Source organism: Platalea leucorodia (genome assembly GCF_965183815.1).
Source record: "Platalea leucorodia genome assembly, chromosome: 5".
In the NCBI taxonomy this organism is placed as follows: Eukaryota; Metazoa; Chordata; class Aves; order Pelecaniformes; family Threskiornithidae; genus Platalea; species Platalea leucorodia.
In genome coordinates, this window is record NC_138827.1 from 21,777,437 (window position 1) to 21,802,424 (window position 24,988).

A 24,988-nucleotide genomic window follows, 5' to 3' on the forward strand; every position below is an offset into this window, starting at 1 on the left:
CAAATAGTTCAGCTCAAGATCTGTAAATTGGACCCTGTCCATAATATGTAAATCCCAGAATAAATCAAATAGAACTTACCTTAACTTTCCCTGCATTTTCCTCCTCTTCCTTTTTTTCTTCAAATTCAAAGGCAACAGTCATACGTTGCTGTCTCTGCTCCTCCCATAACGTAGGGTTAAAACTATCACTGTCTGACTGGAAATCTACAGTTAAATTGCAAACAGCAATGCACAAGAACAAGTAATTAGTGCACCCAACGGAGGACTGGAAGTGATCTAAAAAGACGTGTTCATAGTTGATCCTGTAATCTTGGGTTATTGTTTTAAAACTGTTGAGGGGGACAATGAGAGTAGTAACTGACAAAGCATTACAAATAGAGTTAATATTAAATCTGACATGAGAGTGATGGGAAGCAGCAGGGTTTCAGGGCAGATCTGGAACTGAGGGGCAAACTCTCTAACTTAACGTAGGTATGTTAGGAGCCAAACCCTCAATTCTGCCAGGCTCAGAGCTCTGAACGCCGATGTCTAGGAGGTGGCCCACTCCCCAGCGCTCTCAGAAGGGTCCAGCGTCTGCAGGTTGAGCTGGCTCCGGCCAACAGCCTGTCTGCATGGCAGCAAGGCATATCCTAGAATTTCTGTCCCATGCACGCTCAACTCCCAGGTTCAAACTGTTTGTACAAGGCCATTCTTCTGAAAATAAAAGTGTTTAAGAAAATGTAAATCTGATGGCCTGAGAATAATGGATTTGCAAACAGGATTCCTTTGTGTACGACAAAATACAGACTGTTATGTGTGCACCACTGGCTTTATGTGTCAGAAGAGACACTCACACACAGAACCACATCTGAAACTCCTTCCTCTCCCTCCCTCTGTTTTTTTCTCCGCTATTTGAACAAGCACTATTCCTGCCTTTATAGGAATTGCTGATGGCGTTTTACCTTCATCACTGCGGGGTTGCTGGGGAAACATGTAGTTAGTCAGTACTCTCTGCTTTGTTTCTGGGTGAGCCTCAGTTTGCAGCGGAATGAGAGCCTTGGACTATACAGGAAGGTCAAAACAAAGAACTGTTAACTCAGAGCATGTGTGTTAACCGAGATGGGATTTTAGCATTTGATAAATAGAAAATACAAGATTAACTAAAATTCTGTATGAAAATAAACTTCTCTATGGACTAAAACAAGTATTAATCTGGTGGAAATGCCTCTTCTCCCATTCCTCACTTCTGTAATTCCTGTAATTCCTACTGGGATCAATAGAAGAACACTAAATATCAGAAATACTGACTGCACGTTCAGAGTGACACCAGTGAGGAAGCTAAAAGATCACCAGAACAGAGCTGCAACTACACAGTTAAAACACCCACATTATGGCTGTGATCTATTTCAAGCTAGGGATAATGAGGAGTAAATTCGTCATAGTTATTAGTTCATCTGAGGGTAAACCTGGTGCAAGATACTGAAGAATTTACATGGAGGTACTCTGAATATTCAGATGTTACTGTTGTGTTTTACTTCAATTGATTATTTTTTATTATTGCTTTGCTGTAATGTAGCATCTAGGAGTGACCGTCATAGTTCATAGAACAGAAATTCATCTATGCTATACCGTAGAAAAGTCAAAATGCTGAAAAAAGGAAGTGAATGTTCTGTGGCTGGGCTGAGGAGTCATGCAATGTTATTTTTTAAATGGAAATTAGAGTGAAAAAAATGAGAATGCTAATTTGAGACATTAAAATTTACTCATCATTTTCTATTATCCCTCCCACTTAGCCTTCCCTCCCTTCAGCTTTAAAATTTTTTGCTTAGCTATAAGAGTAAAAAGTACATTTAAGGAGCAGTGCAATAAGCATATACCAATGTAAATCTATTGACTGCATTGCATTTGGATTTGCTATGATTTGAGGGCATGGCTCAATGGTACACACTGGCCAAGAGTCAGCAGGAATTTCATCTGAGATCTTGACAAAGAAATGACCCCGTCTGCTGGGCTGTGCCCTGTGGACAGGCACGGGCTCTCCTCTGAGCGGTTCTGCAACCAGCAGTGCTCAGCACAGGCGTACACACACTATCTCCTGCAAACAGGCAGCTGCAGGACCTGAGTCCCTGTGGCTTTTTCATATGGATAAAAGGATGGATTAATTTCTAGTAGCACGATAATTGGACCCTGAAGAATTATCCTCCTCAACTTCAGTTAAAGAGGTATAATATCTGACCATAGGCATTATTGCAAAGTGAGAAAGATGAGATTATGAGAATTTATTGAGATTATTAAAAACTGTTAGGTATGTCAAACATTTCTAACATTGTACAAATCGAGTTTCTCTCCATTTAGAGTTAAATTATGGAAGTCCAAAGTTATTCTATCCACCAATCTTGGAAAGTATTGAGACTTATTTTAGTGCTCAGACGCTGGTTGAACTGTTACATTTCTCAGTGTTCATGTTACACAATTTATTTTAAAATGGAATCTTAAAGAATATATAGTAGTGAAACCAAACCCCTTGGAGCAAAGAAAGGCATACGTAAATTTAAAAGGAACTTAAATTTAAAAGGAACTCCAAAACAAGAATGAGTTCTGGTGCACCTCTTACATGTTTAAACTCCCACTGACTTTAATGGAGTTAAAAATATGCAGAATTGGAAGCATGGACAGGAAAAGGGAAAAGGAAGATGACAAGAAAGGAGGCACAGATGGAGTAAAGGATGGGACAAACTAATAACAAGTTTGATAACAAAATCTAACCTCTTGAATTTCTATTTACAAAATATTCTCGTGATACTTTTGGCCTTTGTTTATTACTTTTGCAAGGATATAGAAGCTTAGTTAGATGCAAGTAATAAATCCTGCAAAGGTGATCTTTCCAAGTTAATAAATGACAGCCAGAAGAATCTATAGCTCGATATGAAAGTATAAAGCTGGACTAGGAGCAAACACTTCTAAAGTTCTATTACAATCATGTATTAAATTACAAGTTTCATTTATGGCCCTTGCTAAGACCCCTAGTACTTTACTAAAGAAATATGAATATTGAAAGTCATTACCTGGTTGTCAGAAAGCCACAAAGCTGCAAGTTCTTTAAGTTTAGTAAAAGTGAATGGTAAATTCTTCAGTCTGTAAATGATAATATTGGAACAACATGAATCCTTAATTTTCAAATAGTTTCTTTTAAAGATTTGTATGTAGCATGTTTATTTTGATCATACTGAAATTGGTATAATTTCATATCTTTATTTTCTCTCACTTTTTACTAAAATATAGTATTTTATTAAGGGCATTCCACATTAAGAGTGACATTTGGAATCTAAAACTACTGACATCATACCCTAAAGGTACTAAGGAGATACCAATATTTTGCCTTGGCTATAATGTAACCAAAGTTACAGCTTATGACACAGAAAACAGAAAAAATCTTGGTCCCAGGGAGCCTTACAGGAAAGACCTAGCAGGTTTCAGTGTAGCTAACAGAAATTCTTCTATTGGACATTTAAGTTTTCGAACACAAATACTCTAAGATTATTGAAAATTCACTTTTTCAGAAATGTTAGGAAAAAGATTAAAATAATATAATTATTCATAGTGAACCTAAATGACAAAATTAAATGAAACAGTAAAAACCCTAGCACTTACTTACTTATATGGGTAAGCGCATTTCCTATAAGCGATCTGAATGTGGTAATGGGGAAATGATGACCAGATACTTGTGGAAACTTCGTTCATGTTTTTCCCACTAACTAATTCTGAACATATTATTTTTACTTTTCAGTCTGTACCAACATGAGAGGGCTGTCCTAACCACATACTGAAATTCTCCCACAGAAGGTTAAGGAGCTGGAGGACTGTAGGAAGAAATGGACTGACCAAAGGACTGTCTACAAAGACAAAAGCTAAATGTGATTTAACAAAAAGAAAAGAGGAAAAGCCCTTTTCTGAGAGACTCAGACAATCCCATTCTGCAGAAAGAAAGGCTCTTACAGATACAGTCACTCACACCTCAGGTAAAGACAGGCAATCCACTGTCAGGTACTCCACCTGCATGGCATCATCAAGAGAATCCTTTGCCCCTCTACCAGCAAATAACCAACAATACTCATATAGCCTTCTTCATATTAAACATCTATCTGTATTTCTGGGAGATAAGCACCCCACAAGCTTTTATAGCACTTCCTCTATGCAGTCCTTTGAAAGTGTATCTATTATGGAATTAATTTAGATGTATTTTTGCCACGAAGTCATTACCATTAAAAATTGTGTTATTTCAGAAATCAGTGTGTACTTACTGCAAGTAATGTATTTTAAAGATTTTAATAAGAATACCTTATACTAAGAATGACTTATCTATAAAAGTGAAATAAATTGACATTAATGTATACATATAGATAGTGTGCTATAACATAATCTCCAATTAAATACCTGTATAGATTAGAGCAGTTTTACATGTGTGTGCATGTTTAAATGTAGAATTAATGCCATAAGAAAGTAAGGAGTGCCTAAACTACCTGAAATTTAGTTTTCATTCCTGTCTTATCATCAAATGAATACTGCAATGTGGAATAGTGCAGTATGTGACATTCTTTATAAATTAAGATTACACACTTAAGCTTTAATAGTTAACATAAAGATTCTTAAATAGTGTTTCTCCAGATGTTTTATTCAGAGATTTTTTTCTGTATAGAAAAAGAACTTTTGCTTTGCAAGTGATACTTTTATTTCTTTACACTTTAGGATTCAGTACCTGTGATGTAAGTTTCAAAGCTATACAGAAACTGTTGTCTGCAGAGGGCTACTGGTGATGTTTCCAATACGCTCAAGTTGAGAAGTGTTTATCAAAGGGAGAAGCAAAATTGGTAAGCATGCTTCAGAAATGATGTGTGGCAAGGGGATCTCCAAGCTGTTTTTCTATTTCCATGTTCAAACACAACACAGAATTTTTTATTTTTAATTCTTCTTTGCCAATAAGCCTGGATATCTGTTTTTAAACAACTGAAAAGGTCTCATTTTAAGGAGTCTTTAAAAGAAAAAACCTCAGAAAACCTAGAAATCAAAGAATGGAGGTACTCAAAATCATTACTGTTTTTTGAAATTTTTCAACCTCAAGCCTCTTTTTCTAATTGCAATTTACTTTTGCTAGTTTAAGACTGCTTTTCAAACTGTGTACTGTAGGAACATTTCTCTTTCATCTGTACTAACAATGCACATGTAAACACCCTGACTTTCATGAACAACTGAATTACCAAGTGATTTTGCATGATACCCACTTTCCAAACAAGGCCCATGGTAATCGTCACTTACGCTATATTAGTTTAACCACGAAAGGTAAATATATAAATTTTTTTTTAGCTTCATCAGTCAAAATAAGGTTATACTACAGCTACAAAGGATCTCAAAGAGTAGTTATGCATGGATGTAGGTTGATTACTTTCTACATACTATAGGCCAGCTCCTACTTGGTATAAATCAGCGTAACTGCTGATTTCAAAGAACTAACTCACATCATCCTCAGTAAAGGATTTGGCCTCCTCTGAAGACAAAACTGTTCATCAGTAATTGAAAAAAGTGATTAATCTGCATTGCTTCCACTGATCTAATACATGACTGCAATCAGGTATCAGTACAAAGAACTGTGAAGTTTATGGTTGTGCTATTCAACAGAGAGCTTTTCTTTTATGTTTAAATGTTGAAAATTCTCACTAGACAGTTTGGAAAATTAGATATGTAATTGTTTTTATAAATCTAAGGGAAAATAGATTCACAATACTAGATGAAACTTCAACTGGTGCATAGATAGTTAATTAAGGAGATGGCCAAATTAAATTAACTTACAATTCAAAGGCAAACTATGCTGTACCAAAATTACTTATTCTTACTACGGATGGTATTTTACTCAGCCTGAATAAATAACCTTGGCATGAGGCCATTTACCTACTGGAAGATGCTGTTTGACTGTTTCAGAGCAACTTTAGCCCAGCAGTCAGGACTGGGAACAAGGCTAATAGAAATATAGCCATAGACCCTGCACCCATTCCCTCAGGCATCAGCTGAATGGCATCCAGAGACATGAAGTCTCTGAGAAAACAATATCTCTGAATCTTCAGAACAATTACACTAGTTCTTACACTTGGCAGCCACCCACTGTGTGCGCCTTCTTGCATGAGCAACAGTTCATTCCTGTGCAATTTTTTAATCACTAATAACTTCAATTTACAATCTTTTAAACTGATTTGCAAAAAGAGCTGAAAATGTGATAGCCAAATTAAAGAAATCTCTTAGTGCTACAAAGATTATCGATATTCATATTAATCAGGTTAAATTACAAGTAAAATCATGCATGCCATTGGTAAATATAACAGTTTAAAAGTTATTACTAAAATTTTTCTTTTAAGGTAAATCCTGAAGCACCAACCGATTTTTCAGGAAAACAACTATCCGCAGTAAGAGTTTGGAAAAGCATGAAATGCATATGTTCTTTTTATAGTGTTTAATTTTCACATAGAAAATGTTTCTTATGAGGAAAAAGGAGAATAAATTTCCCCTGAAGTTCCTCAGGTGAATAAAAACAAACTAAACAAAAAACAGCATGCTTTTTGAAATGACACCCCTAAACATTAAACCATTGTACCATACGACTTCACAACCTCAAAGAAGCTACATGTCAGTGTGTTACGCCATTCTGGAATGAGGACTTTAGAGTAATTCCTTCCATTATTAATCCTAGATTACATCTTTCACATAATTTGTTAGGTTCTTAAGGGCTAGATACTTTAAGAGTAAGCTAATGAATATTTTTCATGGAACACAAGAAAAGCAAAGAAAATGTAATTGATACTGTTTAAATATAAAAAAATATCAAATGTCAATATTTGAGGGGTCTTATGGGGCAAAGGTAGTTTTTGCTTTTATGGTAAGCCTACTGACAGACACAATTTTAACTTTTCTTTCTTGATAGTAATCGTTTTTCTCATAGTTTTGTAAAATAACCCACTACATGTTTGCACCAGCTACTAAATTTTGTTTTTGTTATGCCTTAAGCAAGCAAGCTCAAGAGTATGGGAAGTGTTTTCACTGATTATTAATTTGAGTAATACAACATATGAAGAGCTTACCAAACACCTACGGGAATACTTTCTGGATTCATCGATGCATATATTATACTTTGGTGACATTCAGAAAGAATTTTCAAATAATACCCAAAACATGAAAAATTTAGGTCAAAACATGTTGAAAGTTAATCGTTACAAGCAGCATTACCAGTCAGTTGGTCAAGCCCAGATATAGTTATTATTTGTGACAGTTGTCCAAGGTAACTCTCAGCAAATTGATAATGACAGGGTTTTCAGAGTGTGAAAGTTTAAAAGAACGTGATTCATATTAACCCATCAACATACTGTTCACAAAACCACTTGTGGATATACATGGCCAGAAGTAATTACCTCTTTGGCAATGAGGAATATTGTATAATTAAAAAACTAAACAGAAAAAAAAAAGGTACACCAGGGAACAGTCTTTTCTTTAAATGGATCATGTAATCTTAGGACCTTTTTTCATCTAACTTCTGTGGGTGAGATTCAGAGCAGTAAATGAGTTCTGACCCCAAGACAGAAGCAGAAGCAGTGCAAATACAGAAAGGTGATGATTCTTTCAGCTCTTCTTTAAGAACAATCTAAAACTAAAAGAAAGGTTACTTACCAGTAACCGATGCTCTTTGAGAAGTGTAGCCCAAATGTACATTCTAACAATTCTACCTCTCAATCACAGGACTCATACCTGGAAGGACTCTGAGGAGAGAGGAGAAGCAGATGGAAGACAAATGTATATGTGGACTACACATTGTGAAGAACACCGGTTACTGGTAAGACATCTTTTTTTCTTTGAATGAATCCCATGTGCACTCTTAACAGTGACTGAATCCAAGCAGCTACCCCCAATGACTCATTATGTGGTGGAGGTCTTGATATCTTTCATGCAAGTAGTAACTGCACAACTACTTTATCAAATGCTGCATTGGTTCTTGAAGTATTGGAGACAGTGTTATGCCTGGCAAAGGCAAGGATGAATCTCCAGGCAGCTGCATTGCAAGTATCCGGAATCAAAACTTTCCTGACTGCAGAGGATGAAGCCACCTAAACTCTCATCAGATGCACACTAGCCCTCATTAGACTCCACCTTTGCCATCTGATAGCAAGTCAGGATTCAACCCATCATTGCCTTTTATTGCATAGAGACAACCGAATACTGCATTTCCCAGGGATGAAGAGCCTCTAACAGGGTTGAAAAGGTTCGGACCTGTAAAGATAAAAGGAGAGAGGACTCCCAACTATGGAGATGAGAAGTATATAGTCTTAGAGTGTATGGCATGGGAAAGAAAAGCTGGAGTCTAATTCCCTGGTCAAAATGGAATTCTAACATGAATATTTGAAGAAAGTCCTGGAACTAAACCAGCTTCTGATCAATTAAGATCAGCAAAGTCCATCTTAGAGCAATGAGGGCCATCAGAAGACATGGAACAAGAGCAAAAGCCTGTAGTAGCTGAAACCATAGTATTAAAAATGCACTAGAGAGGGACTCCAAACACTGACTCATCTTTGAGCAACATGTGTCAACTCACAAAAATTGGAGATTCCTGTCGGCCTGAGTGGCAAAGAGGTCTATGTCAGGTATGGATGTCTTTCAGGAAGGAGGCAATCAGGATTTTACACCAAATCTCCCAAAATATTTCTGGCTTTCATACCCAGATAAGCTCCTCCCAAAGAGGGAGAGCTCCTCTTTTCCTCTTTACATGCTACATCACAGTTGTCCATCACTCCATATGCGAGTGACCATTCAGAGAGTAGACTGCAAATTTTCCATGCACTCTGGCAAGGCAAGTTCAAAGCCACCAATATCCCTGTACTCCACATGCCTTGAGCCAGAGTGCACTCCCCATGCCATGAGAAACATGTCCAGAATGAAGATTTGTGGTGGCGAAAGGGCATCTCTCAATAAACACTTGAGTAGCCCAGCTACTAGCAGAGAAAGTCACTGGGATAAAGGCAATGATGTAAGAGGCTAATGGATACACAAGTGCACCATTTACAGTCACAGTTGTAGACACTGGAGGTGAAATTTGGCATGTGACAAAGCAGAACGAGATGACCCTGAGGTATCATTGACTGGGATGAACCTGCAGTGGACAGATCCCCAATGGAAGACTGTGTTCCCTTTGTAAAACTATACATCCATGATGATCAGTATGGATTGACAGTCATGGTGATGGAGTCTGTTCCCTCCACAAGGAAAGTAACATGCAAAGATGCATGAGCAACTGGACACCTGCCAGAATGGACATGGAATCCTCCCTGGTGTCAGGAGGAGAAAGGCATCAAGGACTGACCAGAAAAATTCTGAAAGAATATGCGATCATATGCACAGTCCATCCCTATTTGTTATTCAGTACAAGGAGTAACAGCTGCTCTTCAGAAGATTTGTGCAAAGGTTGGAGATTTCATGCCAAAAAGGCTGCATCAGCAGTGTTTGGTGCGAATGGGTCTGCCTTAGCAGCGGAGCCCACAGAGGCCAGGGCTCAGGAGGTCTCATAACAAGCTGACAGGGAAAAGGCTGACCACATCCCAGGACCCAGGAGCCCATCACCATAGGGTGAAGCACATGCACTGACCCCTTGGCTCTAGAATTGCCTTTCTGCTCTGCTTGCATGTCTGTGTCTCTTCTTCCAATGGCTTGAAAGGGTATCCAGGAAAAGAGTTGGTGTGCTCTACCTTCTCTGTCATATCTGAAGCAGGACGAGTAGAGGGGCAAAACTGTTGTGGCAACATGGAAAGGATCCTAGCAACAAGTGGAGCCCAAGTACACTCCTGATTAACATGTACATGTGGACTCATTCAAAGAAAGAATGGATATTGCCTTAATGTTAATATGAATGCGAAAATGGGAAAACAGAAAAGTAAAAAAAAAAATAAAAAAAATTCAACATTAGGATGGTATCTGAACTTTGTCCAAACTCTCTGGTATCAAAACGTTGAAACTTTTTAGTTTCATTAAGGTGGGAAGTTCCATAACAAAAGCATTATCACAATGTCTCAGCAGGGCAACATTTAACCTCAGCTGGAACTGATATCAACAAAGGAAGAAAAATTTACTCCCCAATCCTCTCAAGAAAAGTACATGAGACAATTCCACCAGGTTTAAAGGTTGAAGGTCTACAGTCTGAGTCAGTTCCTATCTCTCCCAGTCTAGACTGTGCTCTCCCACTAGTTCTGTAATGTTTCCAACTCACTCTACAGTTTTTCAGGTGGACTTGAGAGAACAGCTTCCCACCTCAACAGGCAAAGGTCCTGTTCTCCTGTCCTCCTCACACGTGCTTTGATGCACGGCCACTATTTACCTTCAGCTGGCTTTGGTATTTGCCAGAATCCATGGTGAGCAAATGAACCATGAGGAGTGTCATAAAATGAACACAACAAGAACAATAGCTTCTTCCATTTTCAGTGAGATAAATCAGCTCAGTGACTTGTCCAGTGAGCCCTGAGCAAGCATAGGGCAGATGCAGGGCTACGACCCAGCACTGAAGGGGGAGTGGGAAGGAGAGCAGACGACATTCTACCCCAAGGAACATCACATCACGGGGATGCTGGTCCTGTAATTACCTTCCTCCACAATGGAAATCCCAATCCTCTCTTATACCTGGGCAGCTGGGGAAAAAGGAAGGTGGGGCAGGACTGCTGTTCTGGTGGCATCCAGCTGTCAGGTCAGCTTGGTCAGGAAACCTTGCCTGTTCTTACCACCTCCACTGCCTCCTCCCAGCAGTGAGCCACCTCCTCCCTCTCTTACCCCAGAAATAGCACTCACAATCAGTAATTACACATGAAGTCATGTGCCTGAAATCAGCAGTTGACCTGACTGAGAAGTTACTTGGCAAAAAGCAGCGGGGGGGGGGGGGGACGACTAGTTTTCTGCTTCCTCAACGCAAACTCACGGCACAATTACAGATTTGAAAAGAGGGCAGAGTGATCCGGCTCAGATTGGTTTAATGTGCCAGGGAAGGCACCCTGCAGTTGCAGCTCCTTGGACTCCCAAGAGCCTCTGAACCAGCACTGTCCTGTTGCCTCCCCACTCCTATGCCCACTCCGTGCCTCCTCCTGCATGCCACTACAGCTGGCTGGGCAGCAACAAGGTGGACCAGCCACTGGAAACGTCCATCTGAAAACTCACCATATTCCTGATAGGCTGCTTTCATCTATATCGCTTACATATTCAAGATCACCATACGCCTGGACAAAATCGCACTGGGACAGGACAGAGTATGTGGATGCAGAAACAGTGAGGGGAAGCTGGACTGCCTTTGTTGGCAAGAATGCCAGCCTAGGGAGTTTAAAGTGTTGCCTGAAATACAGTTTCAGACTCTAGCTGTACAGATAAAAGCACAACCATAGACTGCTGTGGTGACGTACTGATGGGAGTGTACTCCCTGTCCCTGGGAAAGCACTAGAATCTGAAACCCAAAATCGAAAGACCCAAGATTTGATTCTGGGACTTGGACAGTTTCAATACAAACTAGAGTTAAGTTTAACCTTACATTCTGTTTCATACATAATGTATTTTATGATACACAATTGTAATGCGGAAAATCATCTAACAGAATTAAGTGAATAATTTTAAACAAAAATATTACAGGGATTTCTACATTACTTCATTTTATATTTTATGGTCAACCTTAATTTCAACAATGAAACTGCTGAGTAAACAGTAAATCAGACACAGATGTATAAAGTCCTTCCTCTAATTTTTACTGAGTATGGATGATAATTACTGGAAACAAAATGGTATTCACACATCATTTGTTGCACTACCGAGCAAACTTGTATTTCTGTGGTAATACTGAAAATTAGCATATTCTTGGCACATATGTATGTAAAAATTTCAAGGAAAAGTCAGTCTTTTCTGATGCCTACGGCAGCATGGGATAGGTGTCAAGAAAGGCTCATTTTGAGCATTCTGTTTCTCATATGAATAGTCATGTGCATAAGAACAGAAGAATCTGGTTTTTTTTGACAAAACCTTTGCTCTGCTGAAGGAAATAGAAAATTTTCTTTTGATTTCAGTGGAGTCAGGATAACATGCTAGTGTGCTTTCATTTAATGATTTCCTATATATCAGCTTGTCACAATTTTTTAATCATTAAATATTACAAAGTTATCTACAATTTTAAAGCTAAATATCACACTTTCACATGAAAACACCAGGAGATAAAAGAAGTAAACAGGTTTTAATCTATTAAAACACACTGAGACCATGATCTCAGCCCCATTCAAGTTTTTCTTTGGATGTCAGTGGAACTAACACCAAACCATAAAGTCTAAAAAAAAAAAAAAAAAAAAAAAAAAAAAGATTTTTTCCATTGTAAATAGTTTAAGTAATTCTAAATATAATTTTTGTATTTTTAAATATATTTTATATACGTGTATTTTCACAAATACCTAAAAAGAATAGTTTATTTTTTTTTTTAAATAAATTCTTATAATGGGTTAGAAAAATTATGTGAACTATACCTGTTATCGCTCAGATTTAACACTCTCAGCTTCTGCATCTGACCAATTTCATCAGGAAGAAATTCTAGCTTGTTAGAGCGTAGAGACATCACTGTTACGTTTTTACAGCTTCCAATCTATAGGAATGAAAAAACCAAAGATGTTAGGATACCTACTTTGATAAAGTTTTTTATCACTAACTTTTTATGTCAGGAGGTGGCCAAATCGTGTTTTTACTGTAACTGACAAAAAGCAGAAAATACAGAATCTAAAGTCAGAAAATAATGCCCTCCCGTTGTCAATAACACCAGGAAAATGCCTAGGGCTACTTGCAATACTCTTCCGAGTATTGCAATACTCTTCTTCCCTCATCTTCATATCAATTTACTAATTTACTGGTTTTACTATTTTACTGTTGAGTATGTAAGAAAGATTTGGTCTTCCACATTGTGCAGAAACAACTGGTTTAACAGATATTTTGTCTGAGCAGGGATGAAATCTTGGGCCTACCACAAAACATTTCAATCTGTAATTTAAAAACACAATCAGCTTCTCACTTCTCTGGGCAGTTCAGGAAGGAAATTCTCATCCACAGCCAACGTCCTCAGGTTATGAAGGTAGCCAATGGTAGAAGGTAAGGACTCCAACTCATTACAGCTGCAGTCAAATTCTTCTAATAAAGATAAACTGAAATTGTAAATACACTTGTTTTAGATGCTATACAAGGACTAGACAACAAAAATTAACAATCTAAAACCGTTGAAAGTTTTAAAGCATCACACTACTACAGACACCATGCCCTGAAGAGGGAACCTTTATTGCAGATTTCCCTAGGAGAAGTCTATAATAATATGATTTTAGGAACTATTAGGGACGTTGTTAATCAATCTTATCCAGGAAGGCAGCTTAAGAAAGATCACTTAGTTTCCCCACATTATCATTCTTAACTTTTGTAGTGAGGAAGTATTCCAAGTACTTCGAACAGACAGTGATCAGGGCAATTCATACTAAGCTGAAGAATCAAACCAAAAAGTTTCTAATCTTGACATACAAAGACAGACAACAGGTAAAGAAATAGCACTGGTGAGAGCAAAGGAAAGGGAAGCAGAAATTGCCTCCAGGGTACATTCCAACTGATGCACTTGACATCATTTCTAATACAGATCAGTAGTGAAAAAAGATGAACTTGGATCCAAACTCTGCAAAGTAATCTCAGCCTGCTGTAGTGAGACATAGCTTTTGTAAAAGTGCTTATCTTTCACATGTTGAGAAAACTGGCTAAAAAGTGATCTTGAAAGGATATCTGTATGGCAAGGACCAAAACAAAGCAGACCAAAGTAAGTAATCTTCTGACACTCAAGGCCTCTCTTTAAAGAAAATTAAATAATCTCCATTTCTGTCTTGTACCCCTTTTCCTAGATTGTTGTATTCTGTCAAACTGTGGAAAGAAAGAGACCTGACCTTTCCTTCACGTAATCATGTTTTCAGGAAAGAGGATGAAATAGAGACAGCTGACAGAAGCTCCCCTGTTGAACTCAAGTCCGGGTTAGCCATAGCGCACAGTACCAGAGAGCAGTACGTATAGAGAAAGCACAGCTTTCTAGGGCACGGAATTGGCATTCAGTATATTCCTGCATTTTATCATCCATGAAGAGGTTGTGAAATGAGTTGGAGGTTTTGTATTGAGTCCTAAACGAAAGGGGCTCACGTCATAAAAGCCACGACCTTCTCTGACAGCAGCTGGCACCTACGCAGAATGAAAGCCAAGAAAATGCCAAGAGAGCTGACCCAACGCAGAGCGCTGACAGTCAGCACTCAAACCTCTCCACCCACCACCGCTCCAGTATGAAATGGCCTTCAGAGGCATTTTTCTGCTCTTCAGGACCCTGTCCTAGCCAGTCACACAACCTCAGGACTCTTTTCAGTGTTTGCTCTTCCCTGAAGACAGCAGGTGGTATCAGGCAACACTTAAACATCAATCTTACTTTGGTGGTTGAGAATCAACAATTTGACCTTTGCTAATGCAAATAACACAAACAGGAATATATATGTAATACTTGTTTTATATATATATATAAATATATACACATTACATATATATTATGCACATACACACACATATAAAAAAATATTCTGAAGAAATATCTACTGAATCTCTTAAAAACTTAGGCTGGATGTAAAAATTCCTGAAATGAATGCTGTACTGCACTGCTCATTCAGCTCATGGAATAAAAATTTTGGCATTACAAATTAAAATTTTTGGCATTACAAATGCCATTGTTCCCTGCTTCTGCTGCCTCTTTTTTGCTCCACATGTACTACCTTTTTCTCTCAAGTGTTTTAATTAATAGTAAGGTTAAATGGCAAGCAATTATTTCTTCCTCAATGTTTGCCATCTCCTGGTCCACTGACAGAAGGGACTACGTGCCCAGAAGATTGTCTTTTTTTTTTCCCAAATGTTTTGGTAGATCTGATGAAAAGTTTACCTCTGCTACAAACCTTGCTCCTTAGTATTTACATGAGTCACAGCTGCAGGACTGAACCTTCGCTGTATGTCTAACTTACCTTTATTCCAGTTTCTTAATCAAAAAAAGGTCTTTCAGCCTTCAAATTTTATGAAACATGAAACCAGAAATAGCTATTCCTAACATGGAATTCTCAGAACTTTCCTGTAATTGCTGTACTTCAGTAGACTGAAAAGCCAAAGTGAGTCATACAGTGATTAGTGAAAGAGATGCATGGCGTATATCCAAAAGCTCTTCCAGGTTTAGTTATCGCTTTTCGTTAATACAAGCTTTGTATCCACCACAATTTATTTCTAACTAGATATAAAACAATTTCAGTAAAGGCAAAATTCAGTCATGTTTACCTGCTTCATACAGAATATGTGCTTGACAGAGCGAAGTCCAACTGGAAAGCTTGTTAAATTGCAAGATGCACACATTCTTCCTTTTACTGATGATAACACAACCAGAAAAGCTTGAAAATAGATAAGCTAATTGAAAACTACTATGTTTCCAATGCTAATCGAAAATCTGATACTCTGAACTGTAACTGTGGAAGTTTCCCTGACAGTGAAGGATGACTTTATCAGACAATAGAATTTTATTTGAAAGGTATTGTCTGGCAGAGACATTCTTAGCTTCTTTCCTTCCTGATGGCATCAGCAGCAGACAAATGAAGATGGCCACAATAAAAACAACAAAGTCAGCATGAAACTATATTTTATCTCTATAACTACCACAGTTAAAAGAATACGCACTTCAGAAAGTGACTTTTCATTCATCATGGATTGTGCATGAAAGTAAGTTGACAATAACAGCTATAAATGCGACAATGCTAATTTAGTTAAAATATCATTAACCTTACTGCCTTCTCGGGCTAAATTCAGATCACTCTTGATAGGTTTAAAGAAAGGCAGACAAAAATCAGGTATGCACCTGCTGTTCAGTTTGGCACCCGTTGAAATGAAGCAGTTCACAGTACATGTCCTAAGGTAGATGAAGAATATTTTTAGAGAGATTAGTAGAGAGAGATTCATGGAGAATGAAGACTGCCATGAATAAGAGTAGTTCCAACCCATCTCAGCCCCATTTCATACAGTCACAGCCCTTTTCTCCCAACAGCCACAGCACCCAGATAACTGCCAAAGCAACCTAAATCCTCAGAGTTAGCTACACCCACTATTTGGCAAAAGGAATTTTGCTGACCCAGGGATACAAGTTTACACTTTCCTTTGCAGCATCTTGTACTGTCAGATATGGTATAGACTAGACACATGCACAAAACACTCATCTAACATAATAACACTGGCTCTTGAGCTACTGCACCATTACCTATGTATGGGTCACGACTTCCCTCATGACACCCTCCTAACCATAAAATAGGAGCATGGGCATTCACTCAGGTCCTACAGATAAAATCTCCAGTCTTTGGGTCTGACATGGTACTTTTAATCAACGTGAATCCACTGATTTTATGAGGAATGTTTTATTAAGCTGGGTCTACTGTCCATAGTATCTTGCGGGGTCAAACTCTAAATGCCACTTACAGGCTTGCCCTTTGAACAAGACTGCCAAAAATGAGGGTGGCGGTTCACTATTAGCAACATGAACTCAGACAGCGTTGAAGTGCTCTGTGTCTCATCATGAAATTGGTCCCTGGAGGGAGAGTTCCCTCCTCCACATTGCTAATCTTTGTATGACAATAATATACTCTGCAGTGGGTACTACGACTATCATTTTGGAGAAAGAGACCCAGTAGGAAACTATCCAAATGGATGAGTCAGAGAAAGGAAGTTCATTCTGATGTGGGAGACACTGTCCTCATTAAATGAGAGAAAGTGCTTCATTTAAAAAGTACAACCAATCACTCAAAAATAATGTGATAATATTAGGTGATTAGCCTACTGCTCTGCATATACACCTTTTAGAGTTGCAGTATGCATCTTTAAAAATGTAATTAAGGCTCGATGCCAAACAATACGGAACAGATATTTATTAAAAACAAGAGGGGTTCCCCTTCAATTTGAACAATTCACTAAACAAGAAAGCACCTTCATGACAGGTTTTAAAAGTTGACCCCAAAAGTTGTTAAAGATAATGTTGGACATTATATCAACCTTTTTGCAGTGTCCAGTACAGCTTTGAGCCTTACAAGCTTTCACTGCCTATCAGAATTTATTGCTACAGAATGTTTATAAGATTTCCCCTTTTGTGATTCATATAACCAACTTTTAATACTCTCCATGAATATCACATAAATGTAAAGATACTGCAAGAAGTACAGCATGGTAAGCCAAACCTGAGCTTTCAGTTGCTACAGTTGCAAATAGTTCACAAATTTGGATTTTTTTTCCTGACTGGCACACCAGTAAGTAAATTATTATTGAAATTATTACTATAAAACAGGTGCAGGAGTAGTAAAGCATTGGCTGTGCAGGTTAGAGATTATTTCTATTCTAGAGACCTCACTGTACTATCATATTTCATAGAATCATAGAATCATTTAGGTTGGAAGAGACCTTTAAGATCATCAAGTCCAACCGTTAACCTAACACTGCCAAGTCCACCACTAAACCATAACCCTAAGCACCACATCTACCTGTCTTAAATACCTCCAGGGATGGGGACTCAACCACTTCCCTGGGCAGCCTGTTCCAATGCTTGACCACCCTTTCGATGAAGAAATTTTTCCTAATATCCAACCTAAACCTCCCCTGGAGCAACTTGAGGCCATTTCCTCTCATCCTATCGCTTGTTACTTGGGAGAAGAGACCGACCCCCACCTCACTACAGCCTCGTTTCAGGTGGTTGTAGAGAGCAATAAGGTCTCCCCTCAGCCTCCTCTTCTCCAAACTAAACAACCCCAGCTCCCTCAGCCGCAACTCGTAAGACTTGTTCTCGAGACCCTTCACCAGCCTCACTGCCCTTCTTTGGACACACTCCAGCACCTCAACGTCCTTCTTGTAGTGAGGGGCCCAAAACTGAACACAGTATTCAAGGTGCAGCCTCACCAGCGCCAAAAAAATTTGCAGACAAGTCTAAACAAAGCCTTCTAGGCTTTAATTTTGCAATGGCTCTGGCTTAAGAAAACTACTTCTAATGAAATAGCTTGTTGAGCTACAACCTGCTGAACTGAGAACAGGTTTTGCACTGAGAGAAAAGGCACAGTCTGAGTGCAACTCTGCTCACAGATGCCCCATTCCCAACGTTTCATGCTGACAGCACAGAATTGGTATAAATGGTATAACCATGTGTTCAGTCACACCAGACAGACAATCATTTCTTAGGCTGAACTCTCTTTCTTCTGCATGAATACTACTCCTGGTGCAAGGACGATGATGAAAACATTAGAGCTATAGCTGTAGAAGGCAGCCAGGGACCATTTATTCTGAATTTTTTTCCAAATATCAGTTTATATAGCATTTCAGAAGTAAAATATGTAGAGGAAGAGGCATGCTACAAAAATATTAACATTAAAGATATGTTCTGCTAGAAAGGGATATGTGTAGTATGAAACAATGTAAAGAATCACCTGTTTCCATATCTGGAGACAGACTTGCATCTGTCTTGAATTTTACAATAAATTGCAGATTTCATTTAGCAATAAGCTCAAGACACACAGCAGTACAAGACAGAATTTTGCACCAGTGATCATGTAATATCTGACAAAATGATAGCTAAAGGGCATCATTAGTGGTTTTCATAATAAGATTACTTATACAATACTTTCACATTTTGATGTATGCACCTATGAAATTGTCATGACTTTTTCATTTCTGCTACTTCAATATTTTAAGAAATCTTCATACATATGAGGTTTACAGCCATTTTCGTTTCAGCATCAAGTACTGGCTGTTGCTATGGAAACAGACGTATTCCCCCAAATACTTCTATTTCTTCTACTTTTTCTGCTCTAATAATCTAAATTGCAAGTGATTCATACAGAAAAATATCTTTGTTCTTCTTGGAAAATGTGATATATTTCATCTTTTTATCACTTATGCCAGTATAAGCCCACAGAAGTAATAGTGTTGTTCCAAATTTAAATGTTATAAGCTGGGTGTTAGGCACACAATTTGAAATTATTTTATATTTCAGTACATCTTTGTCTTATTTTTTATTTTAAAAAACCCACATTCCGCAAGCAGAAGGGAAAACACATTTTACTTAATGTTGAAAATCACAAGACTTATACTCACTTTCCAATTGCATTTGGCAGAATTGTAAGCTGATTGTCATCTACTTTTAGAGTTGTAAGCCTTTTCAACAGTCCTACAAAACAGGTAAGGAAGAAGTAATAGAAAAAATATTTCACATTAATCTTTTTTACTTTCTGTAATCTCCCATATCCTTAAATAAACAACGATTTCTAACACTGAATAACTTTGATCTAGATTTTAGAAAACATCTGTATATAGGAAAGCACACAGACACATTCATGTCACATTGAAAATATGTTTCATCAAAACGAAGCACTGATTAAATGTTAAGCTGAACTGCAAGTAAAATATGAAGTATATTTCTGGAGTCTTGAAAAAAAAAAGGTAAAAAAAGAGAATAGTATCTTATCTGTGTAGGAAGAGCAGTACTTCTTCTTATGTATTAATGTTTCAATCAAATCCAAGTCCTGTTGCCTTGATTAAAAGGTGCTCAGGTCATAATAGGATATTAGGCAAATTATCTAAAGTAAATGCTACATTTATGAAGCTTCACAATATGTAGGTATAGACAGAAAACCAGAATCAGACTGAAACCCAGATTCAATCCTGAATGCATTTGTATATGTGGTTAATTCTTATCATTGAAATAATTATTATATACCTAAGTGTAAGCAGATGCCTAACTGGGCAACATTTACCAAGAAGGGAATGAAACTTCTGCTTTACCAGTGCATAACAGCAGAAAACAATAAAAAAGTACAGACAGAAAAAATGGGAAAAATATTCCATTACAGTGCTAGAAACAGAGCTTGAAACGGATTTCCACCTTCTGGACGTTATTAACATTTCAAAATCTGTTTTTTCCCTGAAAGAATTCTGGATATACTAAAATAGCGTTTTTTAAATGATTATCTGTAATTAATGTTGGGAATAATATAAATTAATCACTAATATAGAGAAAAATGTTAAACTGTATGTGCCATAATATGAAAGCTGAAGCAAATGAAAAGTATAATTAAAAGCGATACTAGAAATACTACTCATTTCAATTGCAGAACATTTTTGTTGAAAACTTTTTCAAAATCAACATGTTCCAAGAAAAATCCAGGTTTCAACAAAATTTTCTTTTAAGAGGAAAAATGTTTCACCAAAATGAATTTCAGCAAGCTCTCACCTGAAAATGCAGTATTAAAATTACTCTTTTTGCTTTGCTTCTATTAAATCTATTACCATTCAGTAATAGGAATTTGGAAATGAGAACTGAATATATCTAATTGCAAGAATGTATAATTCAAAATGTAAACATTTATTCCTTTTGTACAGGAGCTAAATGCCCTCTAAAAATCAATCTGCGTATGCATATCAGAAAACCACATAAAACAAAAATTCTAGAATTTATGGTGAGATGTAGAAGACCAAAATGGAAAACAGCTGTAAAAGACATCTAGTAACATTCATGTAGTACAGGATTATTAATTAGCAATACATTTTGGAATCTTGACTAATTTGATTTAAAATTGGGGAATTTAACTGTTCTATGTTCAAAGGGATGCACTTACGAAAGTGAAAAAGCTGATGATGATATAGTGGGCTCATCAGCTGGAAAGAATAGAAGAGAGGAAAGACATCAAGTGCTTCCAGAGGAAATATAAGGGACCAAGACTGAAATGAAATATTCAGATGTATAGAGTGATATACCTACAACAACTTAGCTTCCAGAATTTCTGTATATTCTAAATAATTCAGAAATCCTATGCATCCAATATAGTCAAAAAAGAAAATGAATAGTTTGAACTATTTCTTTGTTTAATGCTCTCATATGGAATTGCACTACTGTAACTAAGAGTAGCAATTTCTTTCAAGAATTTCACATTGTTAACATAATCAATATTATACTTACTTTCAAATTTAGATCAGATCAATTATATATTTCTTTGCTTATTTTCTTTAAAATAGTGTATCGGAATAATCAATACCTACTAACCATGGATTTTTTCCCTGACTTCACATAATGGTCTTCATGGACTGTCCAGACACAGATGTTTCAAACTCCTTTGGAATTTAATAGCAGTTCTTGTTCCAGCTATTATAAAGTCTCATCATTACCAAAAGATGATATAAATGGAATCCTCAACGGTAAAAGATTACAAGAAATCCTAAGGTTTTCTCACCTATGGAGTCTGGCAGTTGCTGCAACATATTGGATGACAACAGGAGATCTTCCAGTCCTTCACATCCCGATATGTCCAAATCAACAGTTTCTATCCTGTTTTTTGACACATCCAGGTACACGAGCTGTTTTAACTTCCCTATAGACTTAATAGCATGTTACAAAGTGTTACTTGAACAGATATACACTGCATGCCAGTTTCTAAGTTTAATTAAAGACAAACAATAGTAATACAGGCTTAAATTCAGTTATCTTAGCATCGTTTTTACAAGATTTATTTCACTGAAGCAATATCAGTCGTGGTCTAATGGCGTTCCTGTTCAGGTAACTGCAAAAGGAACTGTACCAAACTAAATGACACATACCAAACTAATTAATGTGTTCCACATCCATTAAATCTGCTGAAAGTTTGAGTTCTCAGTCATATAGCTGTATTATTTCTCTATTTGGACACAGATCCAAGGCGCATTTACTCACAGTTCACATCTACTGATAACAGCAGTCCTTAAGGACACTGAGGCTAGACATGCAGGTAAAGCTTTTCTGTGTCAAACTGATTCTCTGAACTTTATAAAATCTAAAATTAGACTTTAGATATTCATAGTTCAATTACGAGCGGTTAACCCTAATAGTACACTTTTGTGAATATAGTGTGTAACTGCAGCTATAACATCAATGAGCAACATGACAGGAATTCTTCCTTAATTGCCTTGAAAATCTATGTAGCATGTAAGGGTTTGAAGCCTGTAGAAGCTACCTGCTTCTTGATCCATAATCACAAGATGGTCACTTCTTTCTAGATGTGAAATTTCAGCAAGAAAATCAACAAAATAGATGTTATTAGTTTCCTTAAACTAAAACCTACAGATGGAACAGCAAAGTATCACTGCTGGGTCTAGAGAAAATGAGCTGGATCTATGACCCAGTGGCAGAGCTATGACACAGACTGGAGGATTACACAGTAGGAGTGAGACAAGCACAGCACAATACTGTTATGGAGAGCTACCATGTGGTTGCAATGCTGTGCATCCACAGAAATACTGTTTCCAAGCAGATGAATAAACATTCACGGCCTATGTGGGAACTTCCTTTATGGATTTTGGGAAAGCCATGGGAATTGCTTGTGAAGGGTATGGATTCTATGAAAGTTCATTGGAGTGGGATTTTTAGTTATTTACATATACTTTTAGTGGTTATTTACTGTACATATGAAAAAGAAAAATAGTTTCAGACAGCTTCATCTACGGGTACTTTCCAAACAATATGAATATAGCTTGCTTTTCATCTCTCACCTTGCTGAGATCGGCTCTCTGCTTCTAAGGAGGCAGTTTCATGTTATCTTTAATCATATCTGAGTGATTGATATGATTCCTCCCTTTCACCCCAACATTTGCCATTCTACCCATAGTAATAGTTGAATACAATCTTTGTTTCTAGCACAGACTACTTTTTTAAAAACTGAATTATCAACATGGGAAACCTGGCAAATCTCTAAACTTTAAAATCAATTACCAGTTGGTATTTCCTTTCTATTTTTAAAAGTCAAATTTCAAAGCTAATATTAACTGTTTTAAATCTCTTGTTTTGGAGAAGGTTTTCATAAAACATCATCTAGGGTCTACTAGGATCAGATTCAGGAAACATGAATTATTCACTGAAAATAATTACGCTCCTTGGGATTCAGTTCCACGATCTACTGAAGATCTTCAACTGTAAATACCCTCTCCAGGGATTATGATAGCTCAGCACGACTCTGTTTGGAACACATGTTAGCACTGGATATATTAACCAATTTCATTGTGGACAGAAAAGAAACAGAATAATGGTTAAAATGTTTGTGCTCACACTCTTTTGTATATCTGATATTTCTTCTACGCAGTTACACTGCAGCAACAATACCACAACATTTCTGTTCTTGATCTCCAGCTTGTTTCAGTATCAAGACATGGTTTCAACATCAGCTTTTCTTTTCACTAACAGAGCACTCAAAAAGTGGATATTTGGACAGTGACTGAAAATGATCATTTTCTGTGCAAACATCCCGCTTAATACAAAATAAAAAATGAATGTAATCTATTTAAGACAAAAAACAGTCATTGCTCAATGCAAAAAATTGCATTTTGGTTAACAGATGTTCAAAGCTGAAAGAGGAAGTACTTCTTCTTCCAACAGCTAGACATGTTTGTGCTAGATCTAGTTCTACATTTTCCCTGCAGCAATGAAGAGCATTATTGTGTGAAACACAGGATCTGTTACCTGTGTGATAAAACGCTAATAACAGGGATCCCTTTCTCCATCATAATCTGTGTAGGTATTTTAGAGTGATAATCTCAAATAATTTATGGCAATAAAAATTGAAAATCAAAGTTCTACTGTGGGGTAGCAACAATTCAGAAATAGCACTAATATATAACCATGACCCTAATGTTTAGATTGTAAAATATTTTTTGTTTGGAGTGCTTTCTAGAGAAATACATATTCATTCCACTGCCTCAGAATTGCTTTTAGTATAGTTGAATCTGTACATACCATCTGTTATTTTTAAGTTTATTTAGATTACTTAATGTTTCCTCTTCCTTTTTAAAACTCTTTTGGGTTTTTATAAAACTGCTAGTTAATACATGGTGATCAAGAAGACAATAGGAAACAATTTCCCTTCACAATGAAAACTATGCAAGGCTTAAATAAAACAGAGACATCCCCATTTAGACACTATCATGTAAAAACACAACATTTAAAAGGTTTTTATATGAATGGCTATGCTGAGACTTTTATTTCTTGATAATAATTAATGACTATATGAACTAGGAATATGTACCCATTCAAGAAAATGCACATGCATTTATTTACTGCGAAGTAAATAGTTCACTATATCACACAATAATTTAATTACATAAAATAAATGTTCATACCCCAGGTAGTATTTGCAAAGAATTATTGTCCATCCACAATTCCTTTAGATTCTGTATTTGTTCGAGAACCTCAGGCTGAGGAAAAGAATATAGTATTATGGACAGTTAAATAAATCTGTATTTTTTTAGTTAAATACAAATCAATATTTTCTTAAAAAAAAAGATTCCCTCTTTACCTTCTTTTTTTTCTTTTTATAACCCACATCAGACTTTCAGATACTTAATGACATGAACAGTATGCTCATTTCATTTAATTTAACCACTGTTGCTCTTTTTCAAAACTTGTAAAATTTAAGAACTCTTTGGAAAAGAAATGAATACAAAGAAGAACTTCTAAGAAGTTCTTGTTCTAAATAGTGTATTGGCAGTATGCAATTTATGAACAAGGCAAATAAGAGAAGTGAGAATTGTGGAGCTTCAGAAACAATGCACTGAAAAGAAAGACCAAATCTCATCTTGCAGCACATCCAAAACTCTGCCTTTTGCATGATTTGTAGTCTTAAAAGTAGCTTAACAGAGTCATATTGCTGAACATTTTCCTGGATATACTGCATTTATGTATGATGTAATGTTTGCAATTGTCATATTCAGTAGTTAAAAATAGCAGTATGCAATGATAAAGCCTTAAAATTGCAATCTTAAACTTAAATCTAAGATGTTCTATTCTTTTCAACACTATAGGATATTAGTGAGAGAAACTGAAAAAGGCAATTCCCCAAAT

General features: G+C 36.8%; 1 protein-coding gene across 5 annotated transcripts in view; it reads right to left on the reverse strand.

Annotated features, from left to right (window-relative positions):
- The window catches only part of LRRC7 (leucine rich repeat containing 7), a gene marked incomplete at its 3' end in the record, with an annotated part of 100,609 nt that overhangs the window by 38,849 nt on the left and 36,772 nt on the right, over positions 1 to 24,988 (reverse strand). For 4 of the 5 annotated variants that reach the window (XM_082313902.1, XM_082313901.1, XM_082313900.1 and 1 more), the window contains exons 7-14: positions 24,268 to 24,342; positions 21,357 to 21,501; positions 19,225 to 19,297; positions 13,079 to 13,208; positions 12,543 to 12,658; positions 3,045 to 3,114; positions 942 to 1,041; positions 80 to 204 (exon numbers count right to left, since the gene is read on the reverse strand). In XM_082313902.1, coding sequence (XP_082170028.1) covers positions 80 to 204; positions 942 to 1,041; positions 3,045 to 3,114; positions 12,543 to 12,658; positions 13,079 to 13,208; positions 19,225 to 19,297; positions 21,357 to 21,501; positions 24,268 to 24,342 — 834 coding nt within the window. Of the gene's footprint in view, positions 1 to 75; positions 205 to 941; positions 1,042 to 3,044; positions 3,115 to 12,542; positions 12,659 to 13,078; positions 13,209 to 19,224; positions 19,298 to 21,356; positions 21,502 to 24,267; positions 24,343 to 24,988 lie in introns of all 5 variants that reach the window. The other variant, XM_082313899.1, reaches the window with a different exon arrangement.